At 40.6% G+C, this 17,538-nt stretch overlaps 1 protein-coding gene across 2 annotated transcripts in view; it reads left to right on the top strand.

The window, feature by feature from the left end:
- LOC114894197 (cytochrome P450 3A29-like) overlaps positions 1-17,281 on the top strand; it is a 43,471-nt gene extending 26,190 nt beyond the window's left edge. Inside the window, exons 11-15 of one of the 2 annotated variants that reach the window (XR_003793165.1) lie at positions 2,686-2,846; positions 5,287-5,513; positions 13,807-13,896; positions 14,003-14,165; positions 16,735-17,281. Coding sequence is in view for 1 of the 2 variants with exons in the window: in XM_029220684.1 (XP_029076517.1) it covers positions 2,686-2,846; positions 5,287-5,513; positions 14,003-14,165; positions 16,735-16,830 (647 nt within the window). In the remaining variant the exon portion in view is untranslated. The remainder of the gene's footprint in view (positions 1-2,685; positions 2,847-5,286; positions 5,514-13,806; positions 13,897-14,002; positions 14,166-16,734) is intronic. The other variant, XM_029220684.1, reaches the window with a different exon arrangement.
- Positions 17,282-17,538: the final 257 nt, after the last annotated feature.

Here is a 17,538-nt window from a genome sequence, read left to right as displayed (position 1 = left end):
GCCAGAGGTACTTTCTAGAAGTACGCAGGCACAACCTTGTTCAGAGCTCGAAGGGCAAGTATAACAAGGATGTCATGCCCATCAGTCAGTCATGGTCTGTGGATCACCTACAGCCGAACCTCTGGGGAGCTTGTTTCCAATGTCAATTCTCAGGCTCCTCTGGACCCAGTGAGTCAGAACCTCTGCCTGGAAATTTGCATCAAGGCTTCATCCCATCAGGAGGAACATTGCCCCAGTGTTGATGACCTTAACTTGGAACACTTGGTTAAAGTTGTGTTCACTAGCTTAGTCTACTGTAAAGTTCCATTTTTTCCTTTGTCATTAACAAGCAGCTGGTGGGAGAAACCTTTGAGACTGGAAATATAGTGTTCCTCTTCAAATTGTCACCCACTAGTTTTACCATCCATGGATGGTTTTTGACTGAAACCATTGTTACTATGGTGGTTGCAATATGATGACTTTCTAATTCCATCATTCTTCTGTATTTATGAATTGATGTTCTTTTGTAGGGAGAGCTCTCCATTCTCCCCCAATCATTTATTTGTTTATTTATATCAGCATGATCTCATGTATAACTAAGTTACTCTCTTACATCATTCTTCATTTTGATTTTCAGGTTCTTTCAGTTTTGTCCACTGGAGCTTTTTCAAGTGCGATCTTGTATTTTCTTTTCTTTTCTTCTTTCTTCTTTTTAAATCTTTTTTTTTTTTTTAACGGACTATTGTTTAGAGCAGCTAGGTTCACAGCGAAATTGAGTGGAAAGTACAGAGATTTCCAGTATATACATCCTACCCCAACTACACACAGCTTCCCCACTATCAAAAGATGATACCAGAGTTGTGCACTTGTTACAATCAATGAACGTACATTAATACATTATTATCACCCAATGTCTATAGTTGACCTTAGGGTTCATTCTTGGTTTTGTACATTCCATGGGTTTTTGACAAAGGTATAATGAGCTATATCCACCATTACAGCACACAGAGTATCCATTATTCTTTAATCTATCATTTTTTGGGAACTTCCTCACTTTCTGATGTAAGACAGTCCAGGTTTCTCTTTTATTTCCCCTGAGTAGCCCTGGAATCAGCCATTTTTTCCCAAGGAACTCTGGTTCCCTTTAGTGAGAAATGGTATTTAGAAATCAAAATCTGGGATCTTAGGAATGCTCATAGCTACTAGGGTTTCTTTGCTTCTAGATCCTCTCAATGGACAAAGTTAAGAACATCAAATATATTTCTACAAGACTGATGAACATAAGGATTTCTGTATCACCCATAAACAGTGATATAAACAGCCTTGTTCTTTCAAACAAGAAGGCCCTGATCTTTAGTTTATTCCATGACATGAATACTCCCATGTGGTTAATTTCAAGCTATGAATGGTTTGACAACCATCTCGCAAAATTCTTGAATTTTAAAAAAATTGTTCTTGAGCAGGGACGAGCTGACGCCAGCACACCACTATAAATATATCTAAAACTATGTGTAGATCTTTTTCACACACATTTTGTATTGTTTGTGTGTGTGTGTGTGTGTGTGTGTGTGTGTGTGTGAATTGCTTGGTTGGGGCAGGTACCACATTGATCTGAGCGCTCTAAGTAACTAAAGGTCCTACTTCAGTCCCATCAAATAGATAAGAGCCTGATCACGCTTGGTCTCTTGGGAGAAAATAAAAAGAGAGACCTATTTATAATTACATGGGCTGTTTAGTGAGGCTAAAGGAGAGCAAAGAGAGGGGGCGTGTACTGAGAAGATGACATTCAGGCCATGATTGAATAAGCATTGCTAATTCCACTCCCTGGACCCTATTTTTCTATATTGCATGCTGACTAATACCCTTCTAGGGACACATTCTTCCTTCTGCTACTTTAATGCCATTGATTAGACTAGGGTCAATCACAACTCTTTTAGCTTTTAGTCAATCTCTGTAGTTTCTGTACATATCTGAGATCCCCCAGAGAAGACTTATGCCCCAGGTCTTCCATTGCCTGATGCCTGTCAAATGTATAATCCATGCTTCTCAGGCCAGGTTTTGCTCGCAAGTCATCACATATCGTGAAAGTTCTGATTCTGTAGTTCTAGTTTAGGATTGAAGACTCTGAATTTCTCATAAGTTCCCAGATGTTCGTGATGCTCGAGGTCCATCAACACACTTTGAGTAGAAACAGCCTTATATTGTTCTCTTAAGTTCCCACAAACATGTTTAGATAAAAGATAACTTCATTTTCCCTATAATATAGCCTTAGTCTTGTAAAATCTGCCAAAGAATCAAGTTTTACTTTAGCTAGAATAATTTAAATTATTCTGGAAGAGAATGTTACCCCATATTAATTACAGCTAAAGCACTTGTAGGATTCTCCAAGGGACATACTAATAGTACTGTGTAAGTTAGACAAAATTGCTGTCTCTTGAAATTACCCAGCTGTGCCGTGAGGGAGGTGGCGTAGTCAGCAGCAGGGGCCGAGGAGAGTATAGGCACTGGGGAAAGCTGGATTCAGACAATTCTTGCTTTTTTCTGGCTCTTTAAGGAAGACATGAGAACACAAAGCACTGCCAGTTTAATTTTCAGCTGCTTTTACATTTTCCCGCTAGGGATGTGGCAGCTTCATTTGGATTTCATCTAAACTGTGATGTTTTATATTGATGTGGTTTATCTAAAATGTCTCTCCTCTCCTTTTAGCTCTGTCTGACACAGAACTCATGGCCCAAAGTATCATCTTTATTTTTGCTGGCTACGAGACCACTAGCAGTTGTCTTTCCTTCGCTATATATGAATTGGCCACTCACCCTGACGTCCAACAAAAGCTGCAGGAGGAGGTTGATGCAACTTTCCCCAATAACGTGAGTGATGATACCTGGAGAGAGAGGGGGAAGGTGAAGCCTTAGCAAGAATGCCTCCTCATCACTTCTTAGAATATATTTGCAGAAAGCATGAGCCTCAAATCTTTAACCTGTGCTATTTAGGAAGGATCTAAAGCGTACAAAACAAAGGGGAAAACATAGGTTATGTGTGGTACACACAGGAATATAGGTACTGTGGAAAAAATGCTGGTACTGGCATATCATACATTACAGTATGCCATGTAAAAATCACAGTACCTCAGTGGCACCTAACAGTAAGCATTTATTGCTCCAGTGTCTGCATAGTTATCTGTTGATATGGCTGGACTTCCTTGGTTCTGGGTGTTGGCTGATGTAGGCTGGCCTTGGCTATGCAGTTAGGGTGACTCAGCTCCACACGTGCTCCACATGTGTCTCATACTCCACATGTCTGCTTCTCAGGGCAATGGCAGATGGCACGAGCAGGAAGCCCAATCATGTGGGTGACTTTCAAATTTCTGCAAGCACCACACTTAGCCAACTTTCCACTGGTTCAGAGTGAGTCACCTGGTCAACCTGAGTCAGAATGGGAGGCACCACTGCGTTAGATGACAAAGGGCATGGACCCAGGAAGGACTGGAGAACTGGGACCATTAATTCAGTCTACCGCCCTGGGTACACTGCAGACTAGGAGGAGCCTTGTGACAACAAAGGGCTTAAAGTAGGAAACAGAGGACGTGAGTTTGAGTCCTGGCTGTGGTTTTAGACAAGTTTTATCACCGTTCAGAATCCTGAGTCCTTCAAATACAAGATAAGGATAGATTGTAGTGCCTACCTAAGTTAGAGATGATCTGTCTTCTCTGGTAAATCTCATATTGGGATTCTTTTGATGCAATAAGGTGAAAAGGTCACTAAGAGACAGGCTAGCTAAAGCATTGTGTCCTCCCCTTTTTATAATAATACTTATAATAACAACACTATTGGCTAACATTTGCTTCTTACGACATATGTCTATCTAAGTACTTTCTAGTTATAAATGAATCTAACCTTCATAAGATTCTGTATAAGTCAGGAGAAGCTAGGTTATGCCTCAGTAACAGGTTAGCCCTCAAATCTCAGTGGCTTTACAGAGCAGAGGTTTACTTCTAACCCATATCTACATGACCAACATGGATTGTTAGTGGAGGATGGGAGAGGGCAGCTCTGCTCCACAGCGTTACTCGGGGATACAGGCTAAGAGGCTCCACCTTCCTGTAGCTACCTTATCTGGAACATGAGGACTTCCTGTTGTCTGGGGAATAAGGGACTCGAGCGTTGCTCACTGGCTTTTCAAATGATTTGTCCCCGAACTGACATAATCGCCTCAGTTCACAGTCCATTGGCAAAGCTGGTTTCCTGTAACTTCAAGTGGGCTGGGAAATACAGGGACTACGTGGATACTGGGTGAGCAGTGTGTGTGTCTGCCACACAAGCCTATGAAGTGTCAACTCTAATTATCTCCATGTAACGTTTCAGAAACCTGAGCGACAGAGAGATGAAATACTTTCACATACTAGTCGTGTACCTAGTGGTGAAAACGCCAACCTATGTGCCAGGGTGTCTGTCTCCTGAGCCAACTCTTACCCTCTACAATGTTGCCCCTTAAACATAACCCCACGTGACAGCCACGTGTCACCCCCACTGGTCTCAGATCTCTGCCAAAAGTGGAATTCTTTGTGGTGTGAGGAGAGCTGGCCTCTGGGGCTGGAGTGGCTTGTTTAGACCTTCAGACCTTACAGTCACCCCTGAAGGGACAATAGGAGACTGTTCCAGCAACAGAGGCTGTGGCTGAGGGTAGGGTTCTCATCCTCTTGTAACTTTCCCTGGATCTGAAATTGTGTTCCTTGTAGCACCCAATCTTGCTCTTTGTTTTTGTATTTGGTTTAGAAAGGAACTCGTTTCTCCCCAAATTATTTATAGAGTTTTCATATAATATAGTGATTCCAAACTTTATATGTATAATGAAAAGAATTAGCAGTCAGGAGTTTTCAACTAAAAACCTTTATATTGAGCAGGGGATTTGCTCTTTTATACATTTCTTTCCTTGGTACAGATGTGTGGCCTCACTTTCAAAAGGAAACAGTGACTTTGGCCTATTTCACTTAAGACTAAGGGTCATAGTCTATTGGTCACGTTTGTTCTCATGAGAAAGAAAATACACTAGATGATAACGTGCGGGATTTCAGGCCCTGTTTAGGGCATTGTCCTAACATCGCCCATAGTCATAACTACTCTACACACCTCTGTGGGCCATTGAGCAGGTCAAAGCACATGATAGATATTAAAATGTCTATAAATGCTAAGGTCCTCTACCAATTTAAATGATTCCCCGGAGCTCCTAACATTTCAATAGGACTACACAGATGGAGTTGAAGGTTGATCCGAAATCTTAATTTATCAAAATCTCTTTTTCTCTTCCCAGGCGCCTCCCACCTATGAGGCTCTGGTACAGATGGAGTATCTTGACATGGTGTTGAATGAAACTCTCAGAATATTCCCAATTGCTGGTAGAATTGAGAGGGTCTGTAAGAAGGATGTGGAAGTCAATGGAGTGTTCATTCCCAAAGGGACAGCAGTGGTGGTGCCACTCTTCGTTCTTCACAATGACGCAGAGCTCTGGCCAGAGCCTGAGGAGTTCCGTCCTGAAAGGTACAAGACCCTGAGGAAAGGACACCCGCCCTGATTCTTTTTGGTGCTTGCGTATTTTGACAACTCTTATTATAGTTGACAAGTGGGTGATCATGCAATAATTTATTTGTATATCTTTTTATTGTTGGAAGATTTTTCTGTTTAAGGGTGTTCATTATGTGAGTCAAAATTATACAAAGTATAGACTAGAAAAAGAAAATTATAGCTGTCTACATTCCTAATACCTTAAGATAGGCCTCATTTATAATGTCATATATGTCCTTATGGACATTTTTCTATGCATATATAGATTTTAAAAACAGGATGGTATTATACTTTATTTGGTTTTGAACTTCTTTATTTAACAGTAAAGTATAAACAACATTCTATGTGTATATGTTTATATGCATATGCCATAATTTACCTAACCACTGTCTTTTTATTCCCTTTAAGCCTTTCTCTCTGTTCTCTCTTAGCTCTCTGAATTCACCCCATGTTCCCACATTCCATATTTTTAAACATTGGCTACATTTCCTCTAGCATTATTGTGAGAGTGCAGGCTGGGACCTAGAGGTCTCATCCCTGATGGTTCAAGCAGCCTCACTGAGGACGGAGGTGCACACAGGTGCCCTGGTTCTGTCTGTGGCTGCACACCTGGGTCAGGTCCCTTCTACCTCAGTATTTGATGACTTTTCAAAGTGAAGTCATCTGTTCTCTACATGTCTGAGATTTCCTCCTTGGATGGGTCTTGAGCATCCTCTTCTGGGAATTCAGAGCCAAGATCTGGTTTGGGCACAGCTTGGACCGTGGAAAGAGTTAATGCTCTCCTATTTAGTGTATGGTAAGCAAAATTTGGAATGAACTTTTTAGGCCAGTAGCTGAGATCTAGACCTTTATTACACCCTATCAGCTCCCTGATGGCCAAGAGTTGTTTCGTTTGCCATGGAGTCCCGAGTGCTAGCACAATGGTGACACATAGCACTTATTGACAGAAGAGTCAGAGTGGACCAAGTCCTCTGTTTTCTGGGCCAGGGAACCTCTGCAGTTCCTCCAAGCTCAGTAGCTCCCTGTCCTGCAGCTTCACGAACCTGGAACCAGAGACCACTCACTGTACTTCCCTTTGATTCATTCAGTCATCAAGCAGAGAATAAATGCTCACCTGTGGGTGAGGGGCTGGGCCAGCCAGTGAGAAATCCAAAGGTTAGGAAAAAAGCCCATTATGGAGAATTTTAAAAATATTCACAAGTATGTGTGATTTGACACGTACACAGGAATATTCTATAGGCACAAGCCTTTTAAATCCTTTATTTTAAAAAATTTTTTAACATCTTTATTGGAGTATAATTGCTTTACAATCGTATGTTAGTTTCTGTTTTATAACAAAGTGAATCAGCTCTACGTATACACATATCCCCATATCTCCCCCCTCTTGCATCTCCCTCCCATCCTCCCTATCCCACCCCTCTTCGTGGTCACAAAGCACCGAGCTGATCTCCCTGTGCTATGCGGCTGCTTCCCACTAGCTATCTATTTTACATTTGGTAGTGTGTATAAGTCCATGCCACTCTCTCACTTTGTCCCAGCTTACCCTTCCCCCTCCCCGTGTCCTCAGGTCCATTCTCTACATCTGCGTCTTTATTCCTGTCCTGCCCCTAGGTTCTTCATAACCATTATTGTTTTTTTTTAGATTCCATATATATGTGTTAGCATACGGTATTTGTTTTTCTCTTCCTGACTTACTTCACTCTGTATGACAGACTCTAGGTCCATCCACCTCACTACAAATGACTCAATGTTGTTTCTTTTTATGGCTGAGTAATATTCCATTGTATATATGTGCCACATCTTCTTTATCCATTCATCTATTGATGCATGCTTAGGTTGCTTCCATGTCCTGGATATTGTAAATAGAGCTGCAATGAACATTGTGGTACATGACTCTTTTTGAATTATGGTTTTCTCTGGGTATATGCCCAGTAGTGGGATTGCTGGGTCGTATGGGAGTTCTATTTTTAGTTTTTTAAGGAGCCTCCGTACTGTTCTCCATAGTGGCTGTATCAATTCACATTCCCACCAGCAGTGCAAGAGGGTTCCCTTTTCTCCACACCCTCTCCAGCATTTATGGTTTCTAGATTTTTTGATGATGGCCATTCTGACTGGTGTGAGGTGATACCTCATTGTAATTTTGATTTGCATTTCTCTAATGATTAGTGATGTTGAGCATTCTTTCATGTGTCTCTTGGTAATCTGTATATCTTCTTTGGAGAAATGTCTATTTAGGTCTTCTGCCCATTTTTGGATTGGGTTGTTTGTTTTTTTGACATTGAGCTGCATGAGCTGCTTGTAAATTTTGGAGATTAATCCTTTGTCACTTGCTTCATTTGCAAATATTTTCTCCCATTCTGAGGGTTGTCTTTTCGTCTTGTTTATGGTTTCCTTTGCTGTGCAAAAGCTTTTAAGTTTCATTAGGTCCCATTTGTTTATTTTTGTTTTTATTTCCATTACTCTAGGAAGTGGGTCAAAAAGGATCTTGCTGTGATTGATGTCATAGAGTATTCTGCCTATGTTTTCCTCTAAGAGTTTGATCGTGTCTGGCCTTACATTTAGGTCTTTAATCCATTTTGAGTTTATTTTTGTGTATAGTGTTAGGGAGTGTTCTAATTTCATTCTTTTACATGTAGCTGTCCAGTTTTCCCAGCCCCACCTATTGAAGAGGCTGTCTTTTCTCCATTGTATATCCTTGCCTCCTTTGTCATAGATTAGTTGACCATAGGTGCGTGGGTTTATCTCTGGGGTTTCTAACCTGTTCCATTGATCTATGTTTCTGTTTTTGTGCCAGTACCATACCGACTTGATTACTGTAGCTTTGTAGTATAGTCTGAAGTCAGGGAGCCTGATTCCTCCAGCTCCGTTTTTCGTTCTCAAGATTGCTTTGGCTATTTGGGGTCTTTTGTATTTCCATACAAATTGTGAAAATTTTTGTTCTAGTTCTGTGAAGGATGCCATTGGTAGTTTGATAGGGATTGCATTGAATCTGTAGATTGCTTTGGGTAGTATAGTCATTTTCACAATGTTGATTCTACTAATCCAAGAACATGGTATACCTCTCCATCTGTTTGTATCGTCTTTAATTTCTTTCATCAGTGTCTTATAGTTTTCTGCATACAGGTCTTTTGTCTCCTTAGGTAGGCTTATTCCTAGGTATTTTATTCTTTTTGTTGCAATGGTAAACAGGAGTGTTTCCTTAATTTCTCTTTCAGATTTTTCATCATTAGTGTATAGGAATGCAAGAGATTTCTGTTCATTAATTTTGTATCCTGCAACTTTACCAAATTCATTGACTGGCTATAGTAGTTTTCTGATAAAGTCTTTAGGATTGTCTATGTATAGTATCATGTCATCTGCAAATGGTGACAGCTTTACTTCTTCTTTTCCGATTTGGACTCTTTTTATTTCTTTTTCTTCTCTGATTGCTGTGGCTAAAACTTTGAAAACTATGTTGAATAATAGTGGTGAGAGTGGCAGCCTTGTCTTGTTCCTGATCTTAGTGGAAATGGTTTCAGTTTTTCACCATTGAGAATGATGTTGGCTGTGGGTTTGTCATGTATGGCCTTGATTATGTTGAGGTAAGTTCCCTCTATGCCTACCTTCTGGAGGGTTTTTATCATAAATGGATGTTGAATTTTGTCAAAAGCTTTTTCTGCATCTATTGAGATGATCATATGGTTTTTATCCTTCAATTTGTTAATATAGTGTATCACATTGATTGATTTGCATATACTGAAGAATCCTTGCATCCCTGAGATAAACCCCACTTGAGCATGATGTATGATCTTTTTAATGTGCTGTTGGATTCTGTTTGCTAGTATTTTGTTGAGCATTTTTGCATCTATGTGCATCAGTGATATTGGCCTATAGTTTTCTTTCTTTGTGACATCTTTGTCTGGTTTTGGTATCAGGGTGATGGTGGCCTTGTAGAATGAGTTTGGGAGTGAACCCCCCCTCTGCTATATTTTGGAAGAGTTTGAGAAGGATAGGTGTTAGCTCTTCTCTAAATGTTTGATAGAATTCACCTGTGAAGCCATCTGGTCCTGGGCTTTTGTTTGTTGGAAGATTTTTAATCACAGTCTCAATTTCAGTGCTTGTGATTGGTATGTTTATATTTTCTATTTCTTCCTGGTTCAGTCTCGGAGAGTTGTGCTTTTCTAAGAATTTGTCCATTTCTTCCAGGTTGTCCGTTTTATTGGCATATAGTTGCTTGTAGTAATCTCTCATGATCCTTTGTATTTTTGCACTGTCAGTTGTTACTTCTCCTTTTTCATTTCTAATTCTATTGATTTGAGTCTTCTCCCTTTTATTCTTGATGAGTCTGGCTAATGGTTTATCAATTTTGTTTATCTTCTCAAAGAACCAGCTTTTAGTTTGTTTTTTTGTTTTAAGAAGATATTGGGGGTAGGAGGGTTTTTTTTTAGTAATTTACTTATTTATTTTTGCTGTGTTGGGTCTTCGTTTCTGTGCGAGGGCTTTCTCTAGTTGTGGCAAGCAGGGACCACTCTTCATCGCGGTGCATGGGCCTCTCACTATCGCGGCCTCTCTTGTTGCGGAGCATAGGCTCCAGATGCGCAGGCTCAGTAGTTGTGGCTCACGGGCCTAGCTGCTCCGCAGCATATGATATCCTCCCAGACCAGGGCTCGAACCCCTGTCCCCTGTATTAGCAGGCAGATTCTCAACCACTACGCCACCAGGGAAGCCCCAGCTTTTAGTTTTATTGCTCTTTGCTATTGTTTCCTTCAGCTCTTTTTCATTTATTTCTGATCTGATCTTTATGATTTCTTTCCTTCTGCTAACTTTGGGGTTTTTTTGTTCTTCTTTCTCTAATTGCTTTAGGTGTAAGATTAGGTTGTTTATTTGAGATTTTTCTTGTTTCTTGAGGAAGGATTGTATAGCTGTAAACTTCCCTCTTAGAACTGCTTTTGCTGCATCCCATAGGTTTTGGGTCGTCGTGTTTTCATTTTCATTTGTTTCTAGGTATTTTTTGATTTCCTCTTTGATTTCTTCTGTGATCTCTTGGTTATTAAGTAGTGTATTGTTTAGCCTCCATGTGTTTGTATTTTTTACAGATTTTTTTCCTGTAATTGATATCTAGTCTCATAGTGTTGTGGTCAGAAAAGATACTTGATACAATTTCAATTTTCTTAAATTTACCAGGGCTTGATTTGTGACCCAAGATATGATCTATCCTGGAGAATGTTCCATGAGCACTTGAGAAGAACATGTATTCTGTTGTTTTTGGATGGAATGTCCTTTAAATATCAATTCAGTCCGTCTTGTTTAATGTATCATTTAAAGCTTGTTTATTTTCATTTTGGATGATCTGTCCATTGGTGAAAGTGGGTGTTAGAGTCCCCTACTCTGATTGTGTTACTGTCGATTTCCCCTTTTATGGCTGTTAGCATTTGCTTTATGTATTGAGGTGCTCCTATGTTGGGTGCATAAATATTTACAATTGTTATATCTTCCTCTTGGATTGATCCCTTGATCATTATGTAGTGTCCTTCTTTGTCTCTTATTATAGTCTTTATTTTAAAGTCTATTTTGTCTAATATGAGAATTGCTACTCCAGCTTTCTTTTGATTTCCATTTCCATGCAATATCTTTTTCCATCCCCTCACTTTCAGTCTGTATGTGTCCCTAGGTCTGAAATGGGTCCCTTGTAGACAACATATATATGGTTCTTGTTTTTGTATCCATTCAGCCAGTCTATGTCTTTTGGTGGGAGCATTTAATCCATTTACATTTAAGGTAAATTATCAATATGTATGTTCCTATTACCATTTTCTTAATTGTTTTGGGTTTGTTATTGTAGGTCTTTTCCTTCTCTTGTGTTTCCTGCCTGGAGAAGTTCCTTTAGCATTTGTTGTAAAGCTGGTTTTGTGGTGCTGAATTCTCTTAGCTTTTGCTTGTCTGTAAAGCTTTTAATTTCTCCATCGAATGTGAATGAGATCCTTGCTGGGTAGAGTAATCTTGGTTGTAGGTTTTTCCCTTTCATCACTTTAAATATGTCTGCCACTCCCTTCTGGTTTGTAGAGTTTCTGCTGAAAGATCAACTGTTAACCTTATGGGGATTCCCTTGTATGTTATTTGTTGTGTTTCCCTTCCTGCTTTTAATATCTTTTCTTTGTATTTAATACTTGATAGTTAGATTAATTTATGTCTTGGCGTGTTTCTCCTTGGATTTATCCTATATGGGACTCTCTGTGCTTCCTGGACTTGATTAAGTATTTCCTTTCCCATATTAGGGAAGTTTTCAACTATAATCTCTTCAAATATTTTCTCAGTCCCTTTCTTTTTCTCTTCTTCTTCTGGGACCCCTATAATTCGAATGTTGGTGTGTTTAATATTGTCCCAGAGGTCTCTGAGACTGTCCTCAATTCTTTTCATTCTTTTTTCTTTATTCTGCTCTGCAGTAGTTATTTCCACTATTTTATCTTCCAGGTCACTTATCCGTTCTTCTGCCTCAGTTATTCTGCTATTGATTCCTTCTAGAGAATTTTTAATTTCGTTTATTGTGCTGTTCATCATTGTTTGTTTGCTCTTTAGGTCTTCCAGGTCCTTGTTAAACATTTCTTGTATTTTCTCCATTCTATTTCCAAGATTTTGTATCGTCTTTACTGTCATTACTCGAATTATTTTTCAGGTAGACTGCCTATTTCCTCTTCATTTGTTTGGTCTGGTGGGGTTTTCCCTTGCTCCTTCATCTACTGTGTGTTTCTCTGTCTTCTCATTTTGCTTAACTTACTGTGTTTGGAGTCCCCTTTCGCAGGCTGCAGGTTCATAGTTCCCATTGTTTTTGGTGTCTGCCCCCAGTGGCTATGGTTGGTTCAGTGGTTTGTGTAGGCTTCCTGGTGGAGGGGACTAGTGCCTGTGTTCTGGTGGATGAGGCTGGATCTTGTCTTTCTGGTGAGCAGGACTGCATCTGGTGGTGTGTTTTGGGGTGTCTGTGACCTTATTATGATTTTAGGCAGCCTCTCTGCTAATGGGTGGGGTTGTGTTCCTGTCTTGCTAGTTGTTTGGCATAGGGTGTCCAGTGCTGTAGCTTGCTGGTCGTTGAGTGGAGCTGGGTCTTAGCATTGAGATGGAGATCTCTGGGAGAGCTTTCACCATTTGATATTACGTGGAGCCGGGAGGTCTCCGGTGGACCAGTGTCCTGAACTCGGCCGTCCCACCTCAGAGGCACAGGCCTGACACCTGGCCGGAGCACCAAGACCCTGTTAGCCACACAGAATTATCAAGATAGTGGTCACTGGCAAGTGAAACCACAAGAGAAGAGCCCCGTGCTATGCCTGGTCCTGCTGAGCAATTTTCAGACTTCAGCTCATTCTGGCAAGAGGGCAACTGGGTCAGTGAGGCAGGGTGGGGTCCGTTAGGCGGGCGGCCTGAAGGGCCCAGTTGAAGCCCTCGGGGAAGGCCAACGGCAGCCCAGACCCTGCCCTCCTGCAGCTGTGGCCTCTTTGGGGTCTCCTTCCCGGCGTCAACTTGCTGTCAGTCCTGCCTTACCCTGAGCTTCTTCACTAGGCGAGCGCTCCCTGAGGTGATGCACAGAAAGCGCGGGCCTAGCTGAAGCGCGAGAAACGGGGGTGGAGCCACCTGAAATGCTTTCAGTGTACCTGTATGTGCACATTCCCTGCTTAACAACCATCAGCCCATGTCTCTGTCCCATCCACATGCCACTGCTGCCCTTCTCCATGTTATTTTAAGTCACATTGTCTGTAAATATTACAAAATGTTTTGCAAAATAGGGCCTCTTTAAAATATACATAACTGCAATGCCATTATCACTTTCCCCAAATATACATTTTTTCCTTGACATATTCAAATATCGAGGAGTCAAATTTGAATAGAACAGAGGTCTAACCATCAAGGAATTTATAGGCTAGTGGAACAGATAGACAAGGATGTCAGTGATTATTCTGGAGTAGAGTCATATGCCCATGTACATATTCTGACCTAAGCATCCCCTGTGTGGGAGAGAAAGACAGAGAGACAGAGAATGGCACAAGGGAATTGGAAGGGCAAGGAGAGGAAAACAATTGAAAAATAACAATTTAAATACTCAGAGACGTTTCTCCAGCTTCCTTCCCCCATGAGCATGTGACCCACATAAGTGTGCGTGGAGATGGGAACCCATGTTTCCTTCAGCCAGTCTCATTTCCTAACTGCGATTCAGAGCGTGAACATCTCACCACCCTGAATGTAATTTTAGTGTTTAAAGATAAATTTTCTTTAAACAGCATTTATCTCACCTCCTCAACAGGACTGAAAGCTCCTGTAGAGTCAGAGGAATGGGAAGGATCCATTGTCACACAAAATAACCACAGCAGGATTCAATGACTAGACCTCACAGGTATCTCTTATGCTGCTGGTCCAAGAGTTAAGTTTAAACCTCAGGTCTGGAGCTCTTGTGGTTTTTCTGTTTCATTAATTTGTTTCATCTACTTTTATGGTTACAGGTTCAGTAAGAAGAACAAGGAGAGCATAAATCCTTATACATACCTGCCTTTTGGAATTGGACCCCGAAACTGCATTGGCATGAGATTTGTTATCATGAACATGAAACTTGCTCTCGTCAGAGTCCTGCAGAACTTCTCCTTCAAACCTTGTAAAGAAACACAGGTCAGTAGTTAATTTTCTGCATGAATAACATTTTATTGGGAGTTCTTTTTTTTAACTGATGGGTCTCTATATATCTAAGCATGTTATCAATTCAAAGAATAATTTATTCTATTAGCCAGAGAATCTGTTTGGAGCCATCTGAAATCTTTAATTGTCAATATCCATGGAGGGCTAAGTCTGTGGCCCACATTCAAGTCCACTGGAATGAAGGGAAGTGTGTGCACAGTCATGAGAGCACACACTGAAAAGTCATGGCTCTTCAGTGATGCTCTTCTCCACCAGAGCTTACAGAAGCTCTCCTGGCAGTGGTTCTCAGCCTCTGCTTGTATAATGAAATTGATGGGGAGCTTTAAAAAAGCCCTGATGCCTAAGTCATCTCAGACTTTCTAAAATAATTCACCTGGAGTGTGGCATTCAAAGAGGCCCCACTGATTCTCCTGTGCAGCCACAGTGAGACCCCCTGATGGAAAGCATTTCTGCCAGATGTGAAGGACTCCCACAGCCCCCTCACCTTCCAGGGGTCCTGCTGCCATCACGATGGGCTCCCTTTACATTCTAATAATAACTCTATGTGTGCTCTTCCCCACCCCCATTCTATTCTTCCCCCTTCAAGCTCTAGTTCAATCCCAAGCCCCTCCATGAAGCCTTCCCCACCCAGTCCAAAGCCCACTCTCTCCTCTGCTCTGTTATCAGTTACCACAGGCTGGCATCATGGATCCTACCACCTAACTTAACACTTTGCCATGGAACCATCCAGTTTGGTTCTTATGTTTTCTTTGCCCCTAAGAATACCCTTAACTCTAGCTCCTCATTTTATTTCTTTAATAAACTCCCAATGCTGCCTTGCAGTCATCCGGTAAATGCTTGCAGAGTGACTTTCAGTTGAGTTAGAGTTCTGGGACACAAATTATGTTCAGTTTGAACTTTTAAAATATAAAAAAAATGACATGTAAGTACATGCTTAGTGTGTGTGTGTCTATTTGTCTGCAGGGGAAATATATGTATGTCATATGAAATTTTAAAATACAAGGTGTTACATATATAGAAAGATCTGGAATCTCTCCTCTGAGGAACACAAAGAACAGTTGCCATTGTTCATTCATCTCAAGCACGGCCCTGTAATAAGGCTTATTTCTAGGAGTCACACATTTAGTAAGCAGCTCCTCCCCTTGGGTAGGCTTTCTCAGGGAAGAGGAGGATAGAGAATGTTTCCATTTTACTTGTGGGAGTCTGTGTGTCCGTACTGTAGGTGTGTACAGACAGGGGACTCAGCCCTGAGAGAAAGGGGGCCTCTGGCACACCTGGGAAGGGCAGATGCTCCCTGAAGCTCCACCCAGGCATCCACAGGCTGGGGCTTCTCCCTCCACGACAATTTGCTTGCCCTTCAGTCAACTGAGATTAGAAGGTCACTGTTGGTTCCCCCAACTCTGAAAGGCGCTAAAGGTGAGAAAGGGGCTAAAAGTACTGGAACAAACACTGTGGTCATCAGAAGTTCACCATTTGCACTACACTTGGAGCCAGGAGGTGTTAAGAAACAGACATAATGCTTCACAACGACCTCTTCCCATCATGAAACTGGGTGGATTCTACTGGGAGAGGTGATTGGACGCTTTAGAAGTTGAGGAACGTGCTTACAATTAAAATTGTAATACCTATTCAGGATTACCTTGTAAGTTCCAACATACACAAAATTACCTCTATATCCTTTTCCGAGAAATTTGCCATAATGCCTAAGAATCTGTTATGCTTTTAAAACTCAGTATTTTTGCTTAAAATTTAAATCAATAAAGAACACAGGCCAACCTGATTTTGTATCAAGCCTGGTACAGAATAGGTGCTCAATAGATATTTTGCAGAATGAATGATGGATGAATTCTTTCACCATCCCTCTTAACACAGCTTATAGAATAAATATAAAGAATCAAAGATAGGTAGGGAAAATTGAATGAAGGTGTGCAAAAGGTACAAACTTCCAGTTATAAATAAGTACTAGGGCTATAATGCAAAACATAATGACTATTGTTAATATTTCTGTATGGTATAAGAGAGTGGGTCCTAAGAGTTCTCACAAAGGGAAAATAATATTTATTTTTTTCCTTTCCTATCTATATGGGATGATGAATGTTAACAAAACTGTGGTAATAATTTTATGATATATGTAAGTCAAATCATTTTGCTGTACACCTTAAATTTATGCACTGCTGTAAGTCAACTATATTGCAATAAAAATGGAAGTTGAATTCTGATGGGATATGAAAAGGGAATACCGTGAACAACTGTATTCCCGTATGTTTTATAATATGCGTTAAATAGACCAGTTCTCTGAAAGACACAAACCATTAACATTCAATCAAGAAAATATAGACATCCTGGCTGTCCCTATATCTGTCCCGCTATCTATCGAACATACTGAATCGGTAGTTTAAAAAAATCAAATATACATGATGCTAAAAGTAGCTTTTACATGTTTTTAAAGCATTATTGTCCATAATGTATCTCGTCTACTTTGCTTTTTTTTGTTGGTGGGGCTCCATCAATCGGTTCTCATGTGTTTGTTTAAATGTTGCAGATCCCCCTGAAAGTGCTCACTCAAGGACTTACGCAGTTGGAAAAACCTGTTGTTCTAAAGGTTGTGTCAAGAGATGCGACCGTAAGCGGAGCCTGACTTTCTCGAAGGACATGGGCTTTGATCTTCAAGGAAGCTGTATCCAGGAACACCTGAGACTTTACTTACTTTGTGATAAAACCATTAAATGAAGATAGGCTTCACCTACTGCCCTTGATGGATGATTAGGTATTCTGCCCAATCATTTAGCTTTCTCATTGTCTATGTGGAGTGTTATATATTGCGTCATATAAAGGAGGTGACAAGTAGGTGCCGGATACTCAACTTCATGGGCTCTCCTAGGACCATCTCCATCCACTTCCTGATGGTAGTTAGTACCATCTACTCCTCCTGAGCACTGATCAGAATGAAAATTTCTCAACAAATTCTAATGAAAATAAGAATGATTGTGGTGACTGAAGTAGTGACATTTATGTCACAGACTTTATTTTGGATATTCTAAATTAAATATTACATTGAGCAAGTCAATAAATATCTCTTTACAAAAGTATAATCTGATGCCTTTGTGCACATTAGGGGGAATGTATACAGCAGAATCAGAGAGACTCAGGGACTAAATGCTTTTGACCATCACAATCCCTGGTGGGTGGGGCCTTTTAAAAACTCCAGGTTGACATATTAAGTAGGTAAGAGTTCATTGACTGTGACTTTTCCCAGTGCTTAGAAATCTGCCTTTTAAATCTACCTTTATAGTTTAAATCTACCTTTTTTGGAGCACATATGTTTTGTTTCTTTTTTAAAATTAAT

The sequence above is a fragment of the Monodon monoceros genome, unplaced genomic scaffold (genome assembly GCF_005190385.1).
Source record: "Monodon monoceros isolate NGI ecotype Baffin Bay Population unplaced genomic scaffold, NGI_Narwhal_1 Super_Scaffold_13, whole genome shotgun sequence".
NCBI classification, from domain to species: Eukaryota; Metazoa; Chordata; class Mammalia; order Artiodactyla; family Monodontidae; genus Monodon; species Monodon monoceros.
This window is presented reverse-complemented; position numbering and strand designations above follow the sequence as displayed.